The sequence below is a fragment of the Oryx dammah genome, unplaced genomic scaffold (genome assembly GCF_014754425.2).
Source record: "Oryx dammah isolate SB20612 unplaced genomic scaffold, SCBI_Odam_1.1 HiC_scaffold_12, whole genome shotgun sequence".
Classification (NCBI taxonomy): Eukaryota; Metazoa; Chordata; class Mammalia; order Artiodactyla; family Bovidae; genus Oryx; species Oryx dammah.
In genome coordinates, this window is record NW_024070196.1 from 15,562,599 (window position 1) to 15,579,919 (window position 17,321).

Below are 17,321 nucleotides of genomic sequence, written 5' to 3' on the forward strand. Positions count from 1 at the left end.
GAGGAGTTGGATGCACCAACAGATGAAAATCAAATACAACTTGGATACTAAACAAAGGTAGCCAAAGAGAGGAAAGAATCACTTTAATAGTTAAAACTGACTGCCCTAACATTTATATGACATATACTTTGCTAAACTTTCTATCCATCCCTCCCTTCATTCTTGCAACAAACTTACAGGGGATATTGTTTTTATTCCCATTTTATAGATGATAAAGTTGAGCACTGCTTCTAAGATCACAGAGCTGGTAGATATCTGAGCAAGGATTCCCATCCAGGCAGAGTGATTCCTGATTGAGTTTGTCGAAAAGAATTGGGTGTGCAGAATAACTGGTGAAAAGGAATGCTTAATTTTTTACCTTTAATAATAATTTTTTTTAATTGGAGGATGATTCCTTTACAATGCTGTTTGTTTCTGCCATACAACATGAATCAGCCATAAGTATAAAATTTTAAGAGCAGTTTGGCATGTGAGTTTACTTTTATGTTTGCCATTAATATTTGATTAATGGGTTTCCAGGTGGTCATAGCTAATGCTTCACTTGTTGCTATGTTTCTCCCCATCTTACAAGGCCCTCTACTCCCAGACTCCCACCTGTCTCTCCATGGTGCTCGGTCACCTTCTTTATCTCATCCTGCTTCATCCTTTCTTATCCAGTCACCCTGGACTCTTTTGAGATGTCATGCTTTTCAGAGCGGGGCTTTCAAAGGATTGCCCATCTCTACCATCCACAGGCTCAAACTTTTTATCTGCTGAGGTGTCTTTTCTGATCTTTCAGGCAACAGCTGGCATTACAAGCATGGGAGCAGAGCAAGTGCACAGATTCCTCTCAGCAGGGCCTGTGCCATGGGTTTAAGCTCTGTGGTCGTCACGCCTTTTTAATAATGTTAGCTGTGTCATTGTGAATAAAGTCCAGTCGTGTGGAGAAGGCTGCGTCTGGACATGGAGACTTACTTCATCTCTAGTTCTGCCCCCCTGGTTCTCCAGTGCCTGCCCAGCTTCCCCGTCCTTACCGCAGCCCAATGACTAGCTTCCATTCCCACCCATACCTACCAAGGGGCCTGGGCGCAGGTGCTGGAGAGGCAGACTCAGGCTAGGTGCCTTTGAAGATCTGCACACAGGCAATCACCATGCCCAAAGGACTATGACACAAAAGAGTAAGTGGAAATCACCATGACAGCTCAGAGAGACACTAATGAGGAAGAAAGAAAAAAGCTTGCTTACTGCTTGTTAAGCAGCAATCTCACAATTTTATATTTTTATTGAATTCTGCAAATTATAGAATCATGCTTTTTACAAGGATTGCAGGTACACAGTCCCACAGACATCATGCGTGATAATGATCAAGTTCACCTGAGTGGGCCAGCTAAAACTGATGGACACTGCAACAAACTAGGAAGAATATATTCCTTCAAAAGAGGGCCACCACTCCAGCTCCAGCCAGTCATTCATTCCCATGTGGGAACGTGGGTCTAAAGTTACCATAGCTTCTGATTTTTCAAGTGAATCTGAATTTTTATATAAAATATCCCAATTTTTTAAAGTTGATGATAGGTTTTTTTAAAAAAAAATCATTATAATAGGAGGAAGGCCAAATAAAATACATTGGAGGGGCAAATGAAGCTGTTCCTGGGCCACTGGTTTGCAGCCTCTGTATTTCTGATTTATTGGAAACACCATTTTAAATGTTATCTCCCCTACTAGACTTGGCTCTATGAGGGAATATGCCAAGTATTTTTTTTTTTCCTCTGAATCTCCAGAGCCTAGCATAATTCAGAGGCCAGCACTGTGGAGTAAAGGCTGAATCACCCTGATGTGCACTGCTGCTAGACAAGAAATGCTTGGTTTTCTCAATGTTTCTGAGTGACTGTCTTCACTGTTTGTGCATATTCATGCTGCTGCTGTGCTGTGCTCAGTCGTGTCTGACTCTTTGCAACCCCATGGATTGTAGCCTGCCAGGCTCCTCTGTCCGTGCGATTTCCCAGGCAAGAATACTGCAGTGGGTTGCCGTTTCCTACTATAGTATTTATGTATACATGCCTGAAAATCATCCTATCCTCAGAACTTGCACTTAACATGAGAATTATTTCAGTGGTTTTATAATGTGTACCAAGTCTATTTTACTTTGTAAAGTATAAATATGCAAGTGCAGAGCATCATTTTCATCAACAGGTTTATATATTAATACTCCTGGATTCAATGAATTTCTGCACATGAATATTTAGAATTTCATTGGGAAGAAAAAAAATCAATGAATGAGGGACTTTAAAACTCAGGCCAGCAAGCAAAACAACTTGTAAAGTACACTTACAAATTTTAAAAATATTTGGTAAAAATAAAAAAGATAACATATTATAAACGTAGAATTCTAATTATAATGGTACATTTTAACATTTTGAACATTCAGTTTTCTCAGAAAACTAATGTTATTTCCCTTAAAAATTGTGCAGTGACTTACAATGTAACAGAATAACACTTGACTCAGAACCAAGATATTGTACTTGCCAAGTCCACAATTTATTTATATGGCTACAAGACCTTTGGCAAGTCACTTAAATTTTCTGGGCCTCATTTTCTTTCATTGGTAAAATAAAGATCATCTGCAATTTTTTAAGATCGCTTCCAGTTCTGAAGTTCTATGATAAGATGTCACATTATTTGTGAATTTTTTTTTCTTTCTTTTCAATCGTTCAGCATATTTTGGTTGAGCATCTACTCCATGTCAGGCACTATTCTAGACACCAGGATATAGTAATGAACAAAATGGACAAAACACCTGACCTCCTGGATTTTATATTCTTTAAATGTCTTTTCACATAAAATATACCATAAGAAAGAAAGACATTGCCTAATATGTTAAAAGTGACATTCTGTGGAAAAATACAGAGCGAAGTAAAAGGGTTTCAGAATACTGACATTTAATAGAGCAAGCTTCATTGAAAAGTTGATGTTTGAACAAAGACACAAGGAGGTAAGGGAATGAGCCATATGGATACCTAGGGTAAGGATATATTGAGTATTGAAAACAGCTAATGCAAAAGCCTTGAGGCATATGCGCTTTCCACAATCAGACAACAGCAAAGCAGCTCATTTGGTTTGAATATGAAAAGTGAAGGGGAGAGAGTAGAAGATGAGTTTAAATAATTTAAAGCCTTTGTATTGACTTTGACTATTACTCTGAGAAAATCCAGAAGCAGTTGGAGGGTTTTGAGCAGAGGACTAACCTGACTTGACAGGTTTTAACACCCAGGCTGTTATGTTCAGACTAGACTGTAGATAAGGATAGAACCAGGTATAGACTAGTTAGAAAGCTAATATAATTCGCTAATTGAGACATGATGGTAGTAGCCTGGACTAAGAAAAGTAGCCTGGACATGATGAAAAGTAGCTGGGTTCTGTACTTACTTTGAAAGTGGTGCCAACAGAGTTTTCTGATGGTTTGGATGGGAAAATGAGAGAAGGGAGAAGTCAGGAAAGAGCTGAAGGATGGGGTGGCTGTGGACTAGCTGGCAAGGACTCTGGAAAGAACAAGTTCTGTAGTCAGGAATAGGGACATGTTCTCTTCGAATATCTTAAGTTTACCATGGAAATATCAAGTATGCATTTAGATATAAAAATCTGAAATTCAGGAGAGAGGGTCAGATAAATGGTCTAAAATTGGGAATTGCTAGCAGGTAATTTAAAGCCATGAAACTGAATGATGTCAGCAAAAAAAAAAAAAAAATTGAGTTTTCAGAGAAAAGAGAAATGACCTACAGATCACAAATGGGGACAACCTGATTTTAACAAGCAGAGGAGCCGACATCAAAGTTGGATAAGGAGTGACCAGTGACCTAGGAGGTTAACAAGTATGACATCCTGAAATCTAGGGTTAGAAGGTATTCAGCAAAGGAGGGATCCATCTGCCCAGTGCTGCTGGTAGGTAAGGGAAATGACGGCTGAGAAGCAACTTTGGATTTAGCAGTGTGGAAGACATTGATGATGCTGATGAGAGTAGCTGTACTAGAATACACAGGGATTAAAGCCTCAGTAGAGGAGGTTAAGGGGAAAAGAAGAAAAGGAACTGGAGACAGCATGTATGAACAAGCCTCTGAGGACTTTCAGCATGAAAGGAAGCAGAGCAATAGGGTGGAAGCTATAGAGGGAAGTAAGGTCAAGAAGGATTATTTTTTAAAGATGGGATGATAGCCATGTGTCCTAATGGGAACAATCCAGCAACAAAGAAATATTGATGATGTCAGAGGCAGGGGAGGGAACTGCTTGAGTGATACCTTTCAGTAGTGACAGTAGGGATGATCTGGTGTATACAGATAGAGGAGTTGGTCTTAGCTAGAGAACAAATAGTTCATCCTCAGAAATAGGAGAGAAGACAGGCATAGAGAACAAACATATGGAAACCAAGAAGGAAAGGCAGGGTTGGGATGAATTGGGATTAACACACACACATATATATAATATATATTATATATTATATTTTTATTATATATTCAGTTCAGTTCAGTCACTCAGTTGTGTCCAACTCTTTGCAACCCCATGAACCGCAGCACGCCAGGCCTCCGTCCATCACCAACTCCCGGAGTCCACCCAAACCCATGTCCATTGAGTCAGTAATCCCATCCAACCATCTAATCCTCTGTCATCTCCTTCTCCTCCCACCGTCAATCTTTCCCAGCATCAGAGTCTTTTCCAATGAGTCAACTCTTCGCATCAGTTGGACAAAGTATTGGAGTTTCAGCTTCAACATCAGTCCTTCCAATGAACACCAGGACTGATCTCCTTTAGGATGGACTGGTTGGATCTCCTTACAGTCCAAGGGACTCTCAAGATTCTTCTCCAATACCACAGTTCAAAAGCATCAATTCTTTGGTGCTCAGCTTTCTTCACAGTCCAATTCTCACATCCATACATGACCACTGGAAAAACCATAGCCTTGACTAGATGGACCTTTGTTGGCAAAGTAATGTCTCTGCTTTAATATGCTATCTAGGTTGGTCATAACTTTCCTTCCAAGGAGTAAGCATCTTTTAATTTCATGGCTGCAATCACCATCTGCAGTGATTTTGGAGCCCCCCAAAATAAAGTCTGACACTGTTTCCACTGTTTCCCCAACTATTTCCCATGAAGTGATGGGACCAGATGCTATGATCTTCGTTTTCTGAATGTTGAGCTTTAAGCCAACTTTTTCACTCTCCTCTTTCCCTTTCATCAAGAGGCTTTTTAGTTCTTCTTTACTTTCTGCCATAAGGGTGGTGTCATCTGCATATCTGAGGTTATTGATATTTCTCCCAGCAATCTTGATTCCAGCTTGTGCTTCTTCCAGACCAGAGTTTCTCATGATGTACTCTGCATAGAAGTTAAATAAGCAGGGTGACAATATACAGCCTTGACGTACTCCTTTTCCTATTTGGAACCAGTCTGTTGTTCCATGTCCAGTTCTAACTGTTGCTTCCTGACCTGTGTACAGGTTTCTCAAGAGGCAGATCAGGTGGTCTGATATTCCCATCTCTTTCATAATTGTCCACAGTTTATTGTGATCCACACAGTCAAAGGCTTTGGCATAGTCAATAAAGCAGAAATAGATGTTTTTCTGGAACTCTCTTGCTTTTTCCATGATCCAGCGGATGTTGGCAATTTGATCTCTGGTTCCCCTGCCTTTTCTGAAACCAGCTTGAACATCTGGAAGTTCACAGTTGATGTATTGCTGAAGCCTGGCTTGGAGAATTATATTATAGATATATTATTGATACTGTGCATAAAGCAGATAACTCTATAGCTCAGAGAACTCTTACTCAATGCTCTGTGGTGACCTAAATGGGAAGGAAATCCAAAAAAGAGGGGATATATACAAACAACACTTCACTGTTTAGCAGAAACTAATGCTATGTTGTAAAGCAACTATACCCCAATAAAAAATAATTTAAGAAAAAAGAGAAAAGGAAGAGCATGAGAAATGTGGGTGAGTGGACAGACATCAAATCATATGTCAAAATGACTTAATGCTTGTTCCCATCTTTTCAAAAATAGTATCCAACAATTTGGAGTTGCTTCATATGTGCCAAAATTATTTTGAAGATGATGTCTTTATCATTTCACCCTTGCAACATTCATAGGAGTAGTTCTACCCATTTAATGGATAAAGAGGTGGACAGTTGATGTTACATGTACTTTCATGCCAAGTCCAGTGGCCAGGCCTGGATTCAGACCCTGGTGGTCCAAGTTGAGTACCTTGTCCCCTGAATCATGATTCTGCACTACTATTTTTTCCAGGAGAAAGAATCGCTAATCTTAAATCTGTACAGACAAATTTTTTGAAATCACCCTTTGCACAAAATGTCTTATCAGATACAAATTAGCAATATTATGAGACAACTTCATGAAAATCAATCCCTTTGGTATCTCTTAAACATTTACTATGGAATTGTACCTTACGCAGAAAGAGTTGCCATGTATTCATAATCACAATTGAAAAAAGATTTCGCATTCTCAGATATCTGATGATACTCATACCCACAGAGAATCTGGGATAGACCAAAAGAAGAAAAAAGAAAAGATTCATATCTCCCTTGTGGGAAATGTGAGGCATATAAATATAGAATAGGATGGGAAATCGTATTGTTTTTTATTATGGTTGGTTACTTGCCTACCTTAGTCGCTCAGTCATATCTGAGTCTTTGTGATCCTTTGGACTGTAGCCCACCAGGCTCCTCTGTCTGTGGAATTCTCCAGGCAAAAATACCAGAGTGGGTTGCCATTTCCTTCTGCAGGGGATCTTCCTGACCCAGGAATCAAACCCATGTCTCCTGTGTCTCCTGCATTGCAGGAAGATTCTTTACCCGCTGAGCCACTGGGGAAGCAAGCCCCTGTTGCCTACTTACTCAGCACTTATAAGTTGAATCTATTTACTTTAGACTTTGTTGGATTTGTAGAAATAATTTTCTAAGGTGCACTGTATTCCACTGGCCTTGAACTTAACTAGGAAACTACTCACTCACCTAGTGCACTTCAGGATAGAAATGCTGAAACAGGATAGAAAACAGAACATTTTCTGTTCTCTAGGTGTTCTAATCAAGCTTTTATCAACTCACTCTCCACCACCCCTCTCTTTTCAATCATAGATAGTGGACAAAATTTAAATGACAAGAGCTCTTTGTAGTAGATGTATCGGTGATTTGGGGTTGCTTGTTGACTCATAACCTATGAACTTACTCTTCAATTTCAGCATGTTTGTAGATCAGAATCTTGAGATTATAGTTTTGAGGGGTCAAAAGGCAAAAGAAGCCCAAGGAATGTGAACACATGACTCTTCCTGTTCCAGCATAAGCCCTGGTTCAAATTTTTTTTTTTTTGCTTCCACCTATATAGAGCTTGTGTGATTAACGGATTTAGTTCCTGGAAACTGTCTTAGCAGAATTTACTTCAAGCTTTCAACTTTGTGCTCTGAAATGGGAAGTTTAACCAGGGTAGTAGTTGATGCATTTCCTTTGCTGTTTGGCTAAGAGCAAGACTGGAAGGTTTTATGACATTGTTCTCAGACTGGCAGGATTTAAACAAACAAGGTTTCCTTGACGTGAGAAAAGGTTGCTTTGTTCTTCCCTGGCAGTTTGTCTGGAGTCAGGCAGTCCAATCATTGCTCATACATCTGGAAGGTACCAAGATCAGTCACTTACTTTGGGTCATAGTTCACTGGACACTATGATGATTACATCTGAAGATGTATCTTTGCCCTTTGTGTGAATACCCTTGGTGCCTTTAAGACTGCTGCTACTAGAGACAAAGGAAGACACAGCATTTATATGGGATCTTCCTCCCAGGGATACCTTTAACCTTGCCCTACCTGATACCCAGGGGCTTCCCAGGTGGAACTAGTGGCAAAGAACCCGCCTGCCAATGCAGGAGACATAAGACACACAGGTTTGATCCCTGATTCAGGAAGATCCCTGGAGAAGGGAATAACTACCCACTCCAGTATTCTTTCCTGGAGAATCCCATGGACAGAGGAGCCTGGTGGGCTATGGTCCATAGAGTTGCAAAGAGTCAGATGCGATTGAAGTGACTTAACATGCACGCATGCATCTGATACCCATTATTTCTAGATTTGGCCTTGTTTCTTAGCTTTTGTCTCTCTGCTCACCTAAAATCTGCATCTTCCTGTTTCTCCCCCTACTTCTACTTACTCCATTCCCTATTCCTACCATGGCGACTGTCCACTTGATTTTCCATTGTTTTTTATCAGGGCTTCAGGCTCAACTCATGTGTGTGTATGCTTAGTCTCTCAGTCATGTCCAGCTCTTTGTAATCCCATGGGCTGTAGCCCACCAGGCTCCTCTGTCCATGGGATTCTCCAGGCAAGAATGCTGGCATGGGTTATCATTCAGTACTTACTTCCCCTTTATTCCTGCCTTTTCCAAGTCTTTTTGTCGTCTTATCTCCATCCCCTCTCCCCTCCAGTCCCACTTCTGACCTCCTCCAAGTTAGTTCATGCTGTTTACAGCACTTGGCATCATCAAACCAGACATCCTTCCCTGACTGTTCCTACAAAGACTCACTATTTTTGTGTTCACTCCCTATATACCAAGCAGCTTCCCTGACCTCCCTCTGCATAGCTCTCCCTTCACGTGTTCAGGAAGCGACAGGACCATGTCTGAACAGGATCGTCTCACCAGAGATGCATTCTCTTGCCTCTAAACCCTTAACCTCTCTAGATGTGTTTTGTCCCAACTTTGTCAGCACTTGTCATACCCTCCTTATATTGAAGGCATTACTTTACACCTCTTGAGACTTTCTCTTCTGTATTTTAAGCTCCTTGCGGGTAGCGGTCATGAGTTTTAATATTAGTATCACCCCAGGACCTCATACTGAAGAGGTTCTATTTGTCTAACAAATGAGTGTATAGTTGGCCCTCTGTGTCTGCAGGTTCTGCATCTGTGGTTGGTTGAATCACCAGATGTGGAACCTGTGGGTATGGAAGGATGATAATATTACACCATCTTTTAGAAGGCACATGAGCATCCTTGGGGGTGAATATCAAGGGGTCCTGGTAGCCAGTCCTCCACAGATGCGGTATTTCTCATGATGGGCAATGAAAAAAAGGGGAAATTGATACAAGGAAGACAGCTTAGCATTTGTTAAAGACAGATGAATATAGATTTTTTTAAAATTCCTGGACCAGAGCCAGGAGACGATTCCTAAAGATGGATATGGAGTGAGGAAGACTTGGAGGAGGGCATTCTTAGTGGCCAGGGACGTCATCTAGGCAGCTCAGCCTCAGCAGGTGCTTCTGTTTCCCTGATTACTCATCTGTTGTCTGGATTAGCTTCATTTCTGGGTTCTGTAGCCCGGGATTCAGCTGATATTGGAGTCCTCTGATGGCTGGGTATCTAGGGTCTATGACCAAAGTTGTGTGTGTGTATTATACAAAGGAGTCCTGCTGTAAGGTATCTGGAGAGGAAACCTTATCATTCCCTCCAAGCAGCTATATTCACATTGTAAAACTACCCAAAACAGGTACACAGGTCACACAGGCAGCCATCTCTGCGTTGCTGTAGAGCAATAGTGTTCTCAGTTCTCAGTCATGTTCTCCGATGCGTCTAGCTCCTGTGTCCCCGTGGACGGTAGCCCACCAGACTCCCCTGTCCATGGAATTTTTCAGGCAAGGACACTGGAGTGGGTTGGCGTTTCCTACTCCAGGGGATCTTCTTGAACAAGGGATTGAACCTGTCTCCGGCATTGGCAGGTGGATTCTTTCCCATTGGGCCACTGGGAAGCCCTGATATAGAACAGAGGCCCTTCAAAACCATCGATGACTCTGTGGGCAGAGATATACCCACCCCAGCCCCCAACCTTGAAACCACTGCCAGTTCTATGCCACCTGAGGTTTGGACATCCTGTTAAAAATCCTGTCAGCTGTGGAATGGGTTCCTCTCAGAACCTTGGGAATTTTATCACCCTCCTTAAAGGCCATTCTAATTGTTCTGCTCATTTCATCATCTTCTGAACTTAGGTAAATCCTACGAGCCAGGCTCATATATTTCTCCTATCCCTTTGCATAAACTTTAATGGGCAGGCAGGCTTTGAGCTTTTCATTTTTTTCCCAATGTCTGAAAAGTTGTGATAACAAAAATAATACTGGCAACAAGCTTCTGTGAAGTTAATTATTGTAAATGAATGAAGGAGACTGAGCACCTGAGAAGAAAATGGCTCAGAAATTGGAAAGAAAACATTATATTCTGCTACCATCGGTTGGAATTTGGCCCTTTTATTTTCCTCCTGAGCAACATAAGAGCCATTGCGGCTCAGAGGACATGAACATCCTGCACAGGAAATAGATGGTGTGTGGAGGAGGTGAGGGGGGCGCCCAGCCGTCGTCCTTTGAATCCTTCAGTGAATTCACTTGAATCCTGTTAGAAAAGCAAGTCAAGGGCTAGAAAACAGGCTCTGCTTGGACAACTTCCAACACACTTCATAGAGCTCAGGAAAAGCTCAGCTAAGCCACACACATTTTATGCTTTCCCGAGGAAAGACTCTGCTTGTTGGTCTCAGGGTTAAGGAGTTTCAGCAAGTTTTTATAGAGATACTAAAAACATTCTCTTCATATTCTCCTCTGTCACTAAAAGGAGCCCAGGGGATAGAATCAATGATGTGGGCACTTAAGTGCCTGCTGGGCCAGTTAGCTTCTGTGAGAGGTGTAGGCGCAGTGACTACATGTTGTCAAGCCCTTAGCTACCTGGCGTCTCTGGGTTTATCATAAGTGTGTATGTGTATATGTGTGTGTGTAAAAATCTAAGTTGAAACATAAGGAAGCTAAAATCAGAAGAATGGATGTGTGCATTTCAAGATTCTTTTTTTAGCCTTTTATTGAGCTATAACACAGATATTGAAAAGTATATACATCTTAAGTGAACAGCTTAATGAAATTTTGCATATAATATACACCCATGTAAGACCACTCACATGAAGACATAAATAATTTAGAATGCCTCAGAAGGTTCCCTCATAGGTAAAAGTCACCACTTTTAGTTGTTTAAAGATAAGTCTGAATCTCATTTCAAGATTCTTACTTGAATCTAGAAAATGCAGAATGAACACCATCTTCATCCATCCCAGAAAAGGACTTTCTTGTCAGGACAAAATAAACCCCATGTAAATTGTGAAGTATGGAGAGACAGGAAGTTGTTAAGGGATGATGTCACAGTGGTCTCAGAATTGTCAGAAGCTGCTGCTTTTTTTGTTGTACCCCAAAAATATTTTTCAGGAAAAGAACTTAAGCATTTGCTGTGCCTTTCTCAGAGTGATTTGGAATGCTCATTGAAGCAAAAAGGCCCTTTATGAACTGACTGCTTCAGCCTGTCTCTGCCCTGTCACACACCATTGTGTTTATTTCAGAACCTGAGATTTACACTGAGTGAATATTAACAGGGAACAAAACCTGAAGTCATTGCAATTTGCATTTGCCAGTGAGATTTACCTTTATTTGCTAAACTTAAATTGCTTCTTTTCTAGGAAAAAAAAATGCACTTTTAGCTTTCTCATGTATGCTTCTTTATAGGAAGCTTACTGCTATCTTTAAGACATTCTACCTTGCTCACCAACTTGTAATTTTCTTATTCTTCATTGTTTTCTTATATTGTCCTTTTCCTTACATTTTAGACATAAGAAGTATATATAATTATAGTAAGCAAAGACGCTAGAAAGTGGTTAGTGTCAGACAAGTACCTAAGAGTACTTCTAGACTTAGAATTTCAGTGTGTTTATTTATTTTTCCAGGTCTTCAGTTTTATTCTAGTAGGACTAGATCAGGGGATCGCTTTCTTTTTTAATCTCACTGCATTTCTGATTAGGAATCAAATGGTTAAATTAGAGTGAAAATAGGTTTAGAAGTGACTAAAAAAATTATGCTGATGAAGAAATCTGTGAAGATTTCTTCTTTTAAAGATCTTTAAGAAAAACCATCAGCTCTGTTTAATTTGAGCTGTCACTTAGTATCTTCCTGGGGGGTGGGGGGAGCAGGCGGGATAAGTTTGTTTTCCATTTTCTGATAGAAAGAGCTTATCACACTTTTGGCGAGGTTATTGATCACTGGACACAGAATAGGATGCTAGGTGCCCAGACAACATATACCTGCTATTTGGGAACTTTGCAAATGCGTGCTGCTGCTGCTGCTAAGTCGCTTCAGTCGTGTCCGACTCTGTGTGACCCCATAGACGGCAGCCCACCAGGCTCCCCCGTCCCTGGGATTCTCCAGGCAAGAACACTGGAGTGGGGTGCCATAGTGTAAATCAGTTACCGGAATGGAGAAAGTGACCAAGTAGTTTTACTTCAGGCTGATAAAGCAGCGCCATCTACTGCACACAGGCTTTATTTTGTGTTGGAGAAGTTTTCAGTAGAAATTCATTTTTGCAGACCTAAACACAAAGCAGAATTGGTTTTCAGTCTGTTATCTTTTAAGATATACATCTGGGTCGACTTATTGAGATATTTGTTTTCCACGTGTATGTGTCTGTATATTCATATTGAGAACAGTAATCAAATAATAAGAGAGTGAAAGGTAAAACAATGTAAATATGAAAACAGTATGAATATCAAGTATTTCTTCTTGCTGTCTCTTGATGTGTCTTTTACTCTGAAAATAAGTCTAATGTACCTCCATTTGCCCTTTTATGTCTACTAATGACATAAAAATCAATAGCTACCCGATGCCTATTTCAGTTGAACCACTGTTCATATTTTATCCTAAGCTGCCCACAAATGAGTCCTTTATTAAATGATTACAGATTTAATAGACCTTCATTGAATTCTCTTTTCTCTAGTGTTTTTTATTCCTGTCATAACACTTAATTCTACAATATTTTAAAATAATAACTCCTAATGTTCCTAATGTATTTTGTATTACAACTTCACATAAGCATTTACATAGAGTATTAACAAGAGCACCTCTTTTTATTAAGTTGGGACCATTAATTATCCTTTCAACCATTTTGGTTTATTTCATCTAATCTATTATAGAACATAAAATAAGTAAGTGACAGTAGATATGGTGCAATAATGATTATGATTCTTTTCATCACTACCTATAACTCTTTCAAGGTCTTAACTGATTATTGACCATTCACATTACTCACTCTGTAAACTGAGAAGATCATATCACTTCAGATCTTGATTCATAGTTAATTTTTCAGCATGCACTCATTTCTTTTCAATCGTATTTGTATTTGTCATAGCACTGTCAATTTATATATTAATGGAATAGCACACAGTCTAGAATTTATAATATTTGACATTTGTCAGGATTTGATTTTCAAATAGACGGAAATAGAATATAACTTGTTTCTATATCACATGCCAAAGTCATAATTATATAACTGAAACATGTTAAATTTCTAGGCATACAGAAAGCACAGATGGTTTCAGTTTTGTATCCTGATTTGAAGAAAAGCTATTCAGATTCCAAATACTGTCAAAAACTTGATTTTTTCATTTATGCCTATATGTTAAAAGGCTTTTGTTGTATTTATTCCAACTTTACTCATTTAATTAAAAACTGAATGTTTGATATGCTGTGATCTGGAGATCCAGTGATTAAAACAGAAATTTCTTGCCCTCACTGAGTTCACTTTCTTGCAGAAGAGTATGGGCAAGGAGCTGTGAACACAAAGGAAGTGAACCTGACCCAAATTTTAGTAAATGAGGAGGAGATTTAGGGGGGAAATCAAGAAGACTTCCTGGAAACCCTGAATTGAGTCTGCAGAGAAGATAAAGTATTTGTCAGGAAGATAAACAAGGGAAGAATGCTCCAGGACTGCAGATAGGATTTGCAGAGACACTGAGATGAGAGAGCAGACAGGTGTGGGGAAATTTGTGTGTTCAGCTCTCCTGGGACTCAAGGCTACACATGAAAAAGTTCTGAAAGATGAGACTGGACACATAGGCAGAGATCAGATAATTCAGGGTCTGTCATGCTTTGGGACTTTGTTCTGAATGCTTTGGTGTCTTTAAAATAGTAAGGAAATGAAAGAGTGAGTGATGGAATTCAAATTGATTAGAAAGATCCGTGTAGCAACTCTGTTGAGAAAAGATTGGAGAAGGATACGCCTGGAGGAAGAGGGGTCACTTACAGAGCAGGATAGAAAGCAGTCCATGGGAAACGGATAACTGATGATGGGAGAGGGCAAAAGGAAGATGAATGTTTGTTGGGTCTTTGAAACGCCTAGACTGTAGTTCACCAGGCTCCTCTGTCCATGGAATTCTCCAGGCAAGAATACTGGAGGCGGTAGCCATTCCCTTCTCGAGGGGAACATCTTGACCCAGAGACAGAACCTGGGTTTCCCGCATTGCAGGCAGATTCTTTACCATCTGAGCCACAGGGAAGCCCTATTATGGTGGTAGAACTAATTTCATGACCCAGTAAATGTGAAGGCTGTAGAAGGAGTCCAGGAAAACAGGTTTCCAGCAGGGGAAGAGTTTGGTGGCACCATCCACCAAGATCCAGGCAGTGCACAGATTAGAGATGAGCAGAGAGAAGAGGAGTTCTTCTATAAATGAGGGAGATACTTCCAAGTGGAGAGCTCCAATGGGTGGCTGGTTATAGACATCAGTTCAGAGGAAAGATTGGGATTGGAAATCTTTGTAACTTCGAAGTATGGTGTAGAACATCACTGAAAATAAATAAATTGGTTCTGTCCTCCAAGACCTTCTTTAATCTATCCATCCCACTGTTCTTATGCTCTGTCCACCCCACAGAAGACTGGTATGAGCAGTTGTATCCCCTCATCCTTACCCTGAAGGACTGCATGGGAGAAGTGGTGAATCGAGCTAAGCAGTCCCTGACCTTCGTGCTCCTCCAGGAGCTTGCCTACAGCCTGCCCCAGTGTTTGATGCTGACATTGAGAAGAGACGTCGTCTTCAGCCAAGCAGTAGGTGCCTCTTGTTTTTGTGAACCCAGCACACTGATGGGCTATCAGATAGTATCCTCAGTGGGGAAAGAGAGATTCTTATGATAGTCTGCTTTTTATTTTATTTTTTTTGGCCATACATACCGCCTGGCCTGTGGGATCCTGGTTCCCTGACCAGGGATCGAACCCATGCCCCCTGCATTGGAAGCTTGGAGTCTTAATCATTGGACTGCCAGGAAAGTCTAGTAGTTTGCTTTTTAAGGGGATCGTTTTCTTAAGGTATTGATACCCAGCTTTTCTTATTCATAATAGATACCTAGCTGAATAGAAACAATGTGTGAGACCATAAATATTTATTTCTGCGAAAAGGTGGCCAAGTCCCTGAAATGTCCATTGTTTCACAGGGCACAGAGTCTTTGAAGGAAAGAGTCCCTTGTCCTGTCCTCATATTATTCCTGGGGTCTCTGCACCATGCGCTGTGCAGATAGTAGCCAGGACTGGCAAAAGGGATCTGTTTGCAATCCCTTATTTCTACAGCTCCCTCATGAATTCCTGGACAGGGCCTTATAATAGTCTGTTTTGTTTTTTGTTTTTGTGGTTTATATAGAAGTTTGCCAGGCCATAGTCTTGGGTGAAAGTTGGGCAGTATCACCTCCATTGCCTACACCCCACCCTAGCCCATGGCAACAAGGTTGGCCTCCGTCACAACAGCTGTGCTTCCGCTCCCCTCCTGCCTGCACCCCATGATTGAGTTTTGCAGACATACACCTGGAGGGAAAGAGACAGAAGGCTGTCTTTGTAAACCACCCAGATAAAGGGAATAGTTTAACCAAAATATCCCTTGTTCACTATGATTTCATGGATGACCCAGTAGTAAATGGAGCGAAGTGTCAGGCACTTTGCTCTGCCTTATACGAATCTCTCCACTATGTTCTTTCAACGACTCTGTGGAATGAGAACTATTATCTCTATTCTTCATGTGCAAAAATATTTGAGAAAGTTTTGGAAGTGTTAAGTGACTTTATTTTACTGCCTGGTCTTTCCCTTTTCACAGTGCTGTCTTTCCTAAACCGTCCTACAGCGTGGGTTTAGACATCCATGGTTTAAAAATGGATATATAAATAGTTTCAATTTTGTTTGGAAATTTCTAATGAAGTCTGTGATGTCTCAAAAGTCTTAAATATTTTTAAATTAAAGCTCACTGACCCCAGGGATTTCTTCAGTGCTTTTCTTTTCTTTTTTTTTTTTTAGCTTGCTGGATTGGTTTGTGGTTTTATCATCAAATTGCACACAAGTCTGTATGACCCTGGCTTCCTTGAGCAGCTTCACACGGTGGGATTGATAGTACAATATGAAGGACTGCTGAGTACGTACAGTGAGTATTGCTTTAGTCCATGTTAAAATAATATCCCTATTCATAAAGCTATGTGATTCATAGATTCTTCAGTTAAACATAAAAATAAGAGGTCAACCTTTCTTGCATCAAGCATTAGAGAAAGAATATAACTTTCAGTTCTTTATATTCATTCTCCTTGTCACTGTGCTTTTACCCTCATTATGTTTTGAAAATGGAATTATAGATTACTTCACAGTGGAGTCCTGAGCAGCCATCTGGCTTTTTAAATATAAAAAGCCTTTGCCAACCTAGTTTCAATGACTATATTTTTAAAGTCCCAAGTCTCTAATGTCTAGAACTGCCCTTTTCAATACATGGGTTGGTGTGGCAATTGAGCCCTTGAAACATATCTAGGCCAGATCAATAAGTCCTCGACATGCCCACCAGACTTCAAAGACTAGTGGAAAACAGTTTTATATTAATAATTAATGAATAATTAATCATTATATATTGATTTACAGCTGAAATGCTGTTTGGGATATATTGGGCTAAAGGAAAACAGTATTAAAGGTAATTTCACCTTTAAAATTTTACTCTAAGAATCTGACTTCTAAGATATTTAAAAGTATGTATGTGGCTCACATTATATTTCTTTTGCACAGGACTGATTCTTATTTAATTAGCTCCTTGTTAGGCTTTATTTTTTCAGGGTATTAAATATAAAGAAGCTAGCATGAGCTTAGGTCAGTGATCTTCAATGCAACCATTTCTATTTTCTAGAAATCAAGTGTCAGTCCTGCCAAGGGAGAAAGATTTGCACAATACTTTGTGTCATCAAAGAATTAAAGCTTCTCTCTAGCCTTTCAGGAAAGGTATACCTCCTTCCTTCCTTCAAAGGGAATATGGACAGCTGGAGTCTATTGAAACAGTTCTGATTTCACTGATGAAAACCTTCAGACTCAGGCAAATGTCCTTAGAATGGATTCACAGCATTCAGGAACTCATTCACTAAATTGTTAGAACAAATTCTAGCAGGGAGGCAGAGTACAAAGTGACATTCTCTTCAAATAGTATGTTTGTAACTAGGTTTCTTTGCC

The 17,321-nt window shown here is 40.2% G+C and overlaps 1 protein-coding gene across 4 annotated transcripts in view; it reads left to right on the forward strand.

Moving 5' to 3' along the window:
- The window catches only part of INPP4B (inositol polyphosphate-4-phosphatase type II B), a 704,914-nt gene that overhangs the window by 599,638 nt on the left and 87,955 nt on the right, over positions 1 to 17,321 (forward strand). For all 4 annotated transcript variants that reach the window (XM_040250456.1, XM_040250457.1, XM_040250454.1 and 1 more), the window contains 2 exons: positions 14,737 to 14,909; positions 16,140 to 16,263. In XM_040250456.1, the coding sequence (XP_040106390.1) occupies positions 14,737 to 14,909; positions 16,140 to 16,263 (297 nt within the window). The remainder of the gene's footprint in view (positions 1 to 14,736; positions 14,910 to 16,139; positions 16,264 to 17,321) is intronic.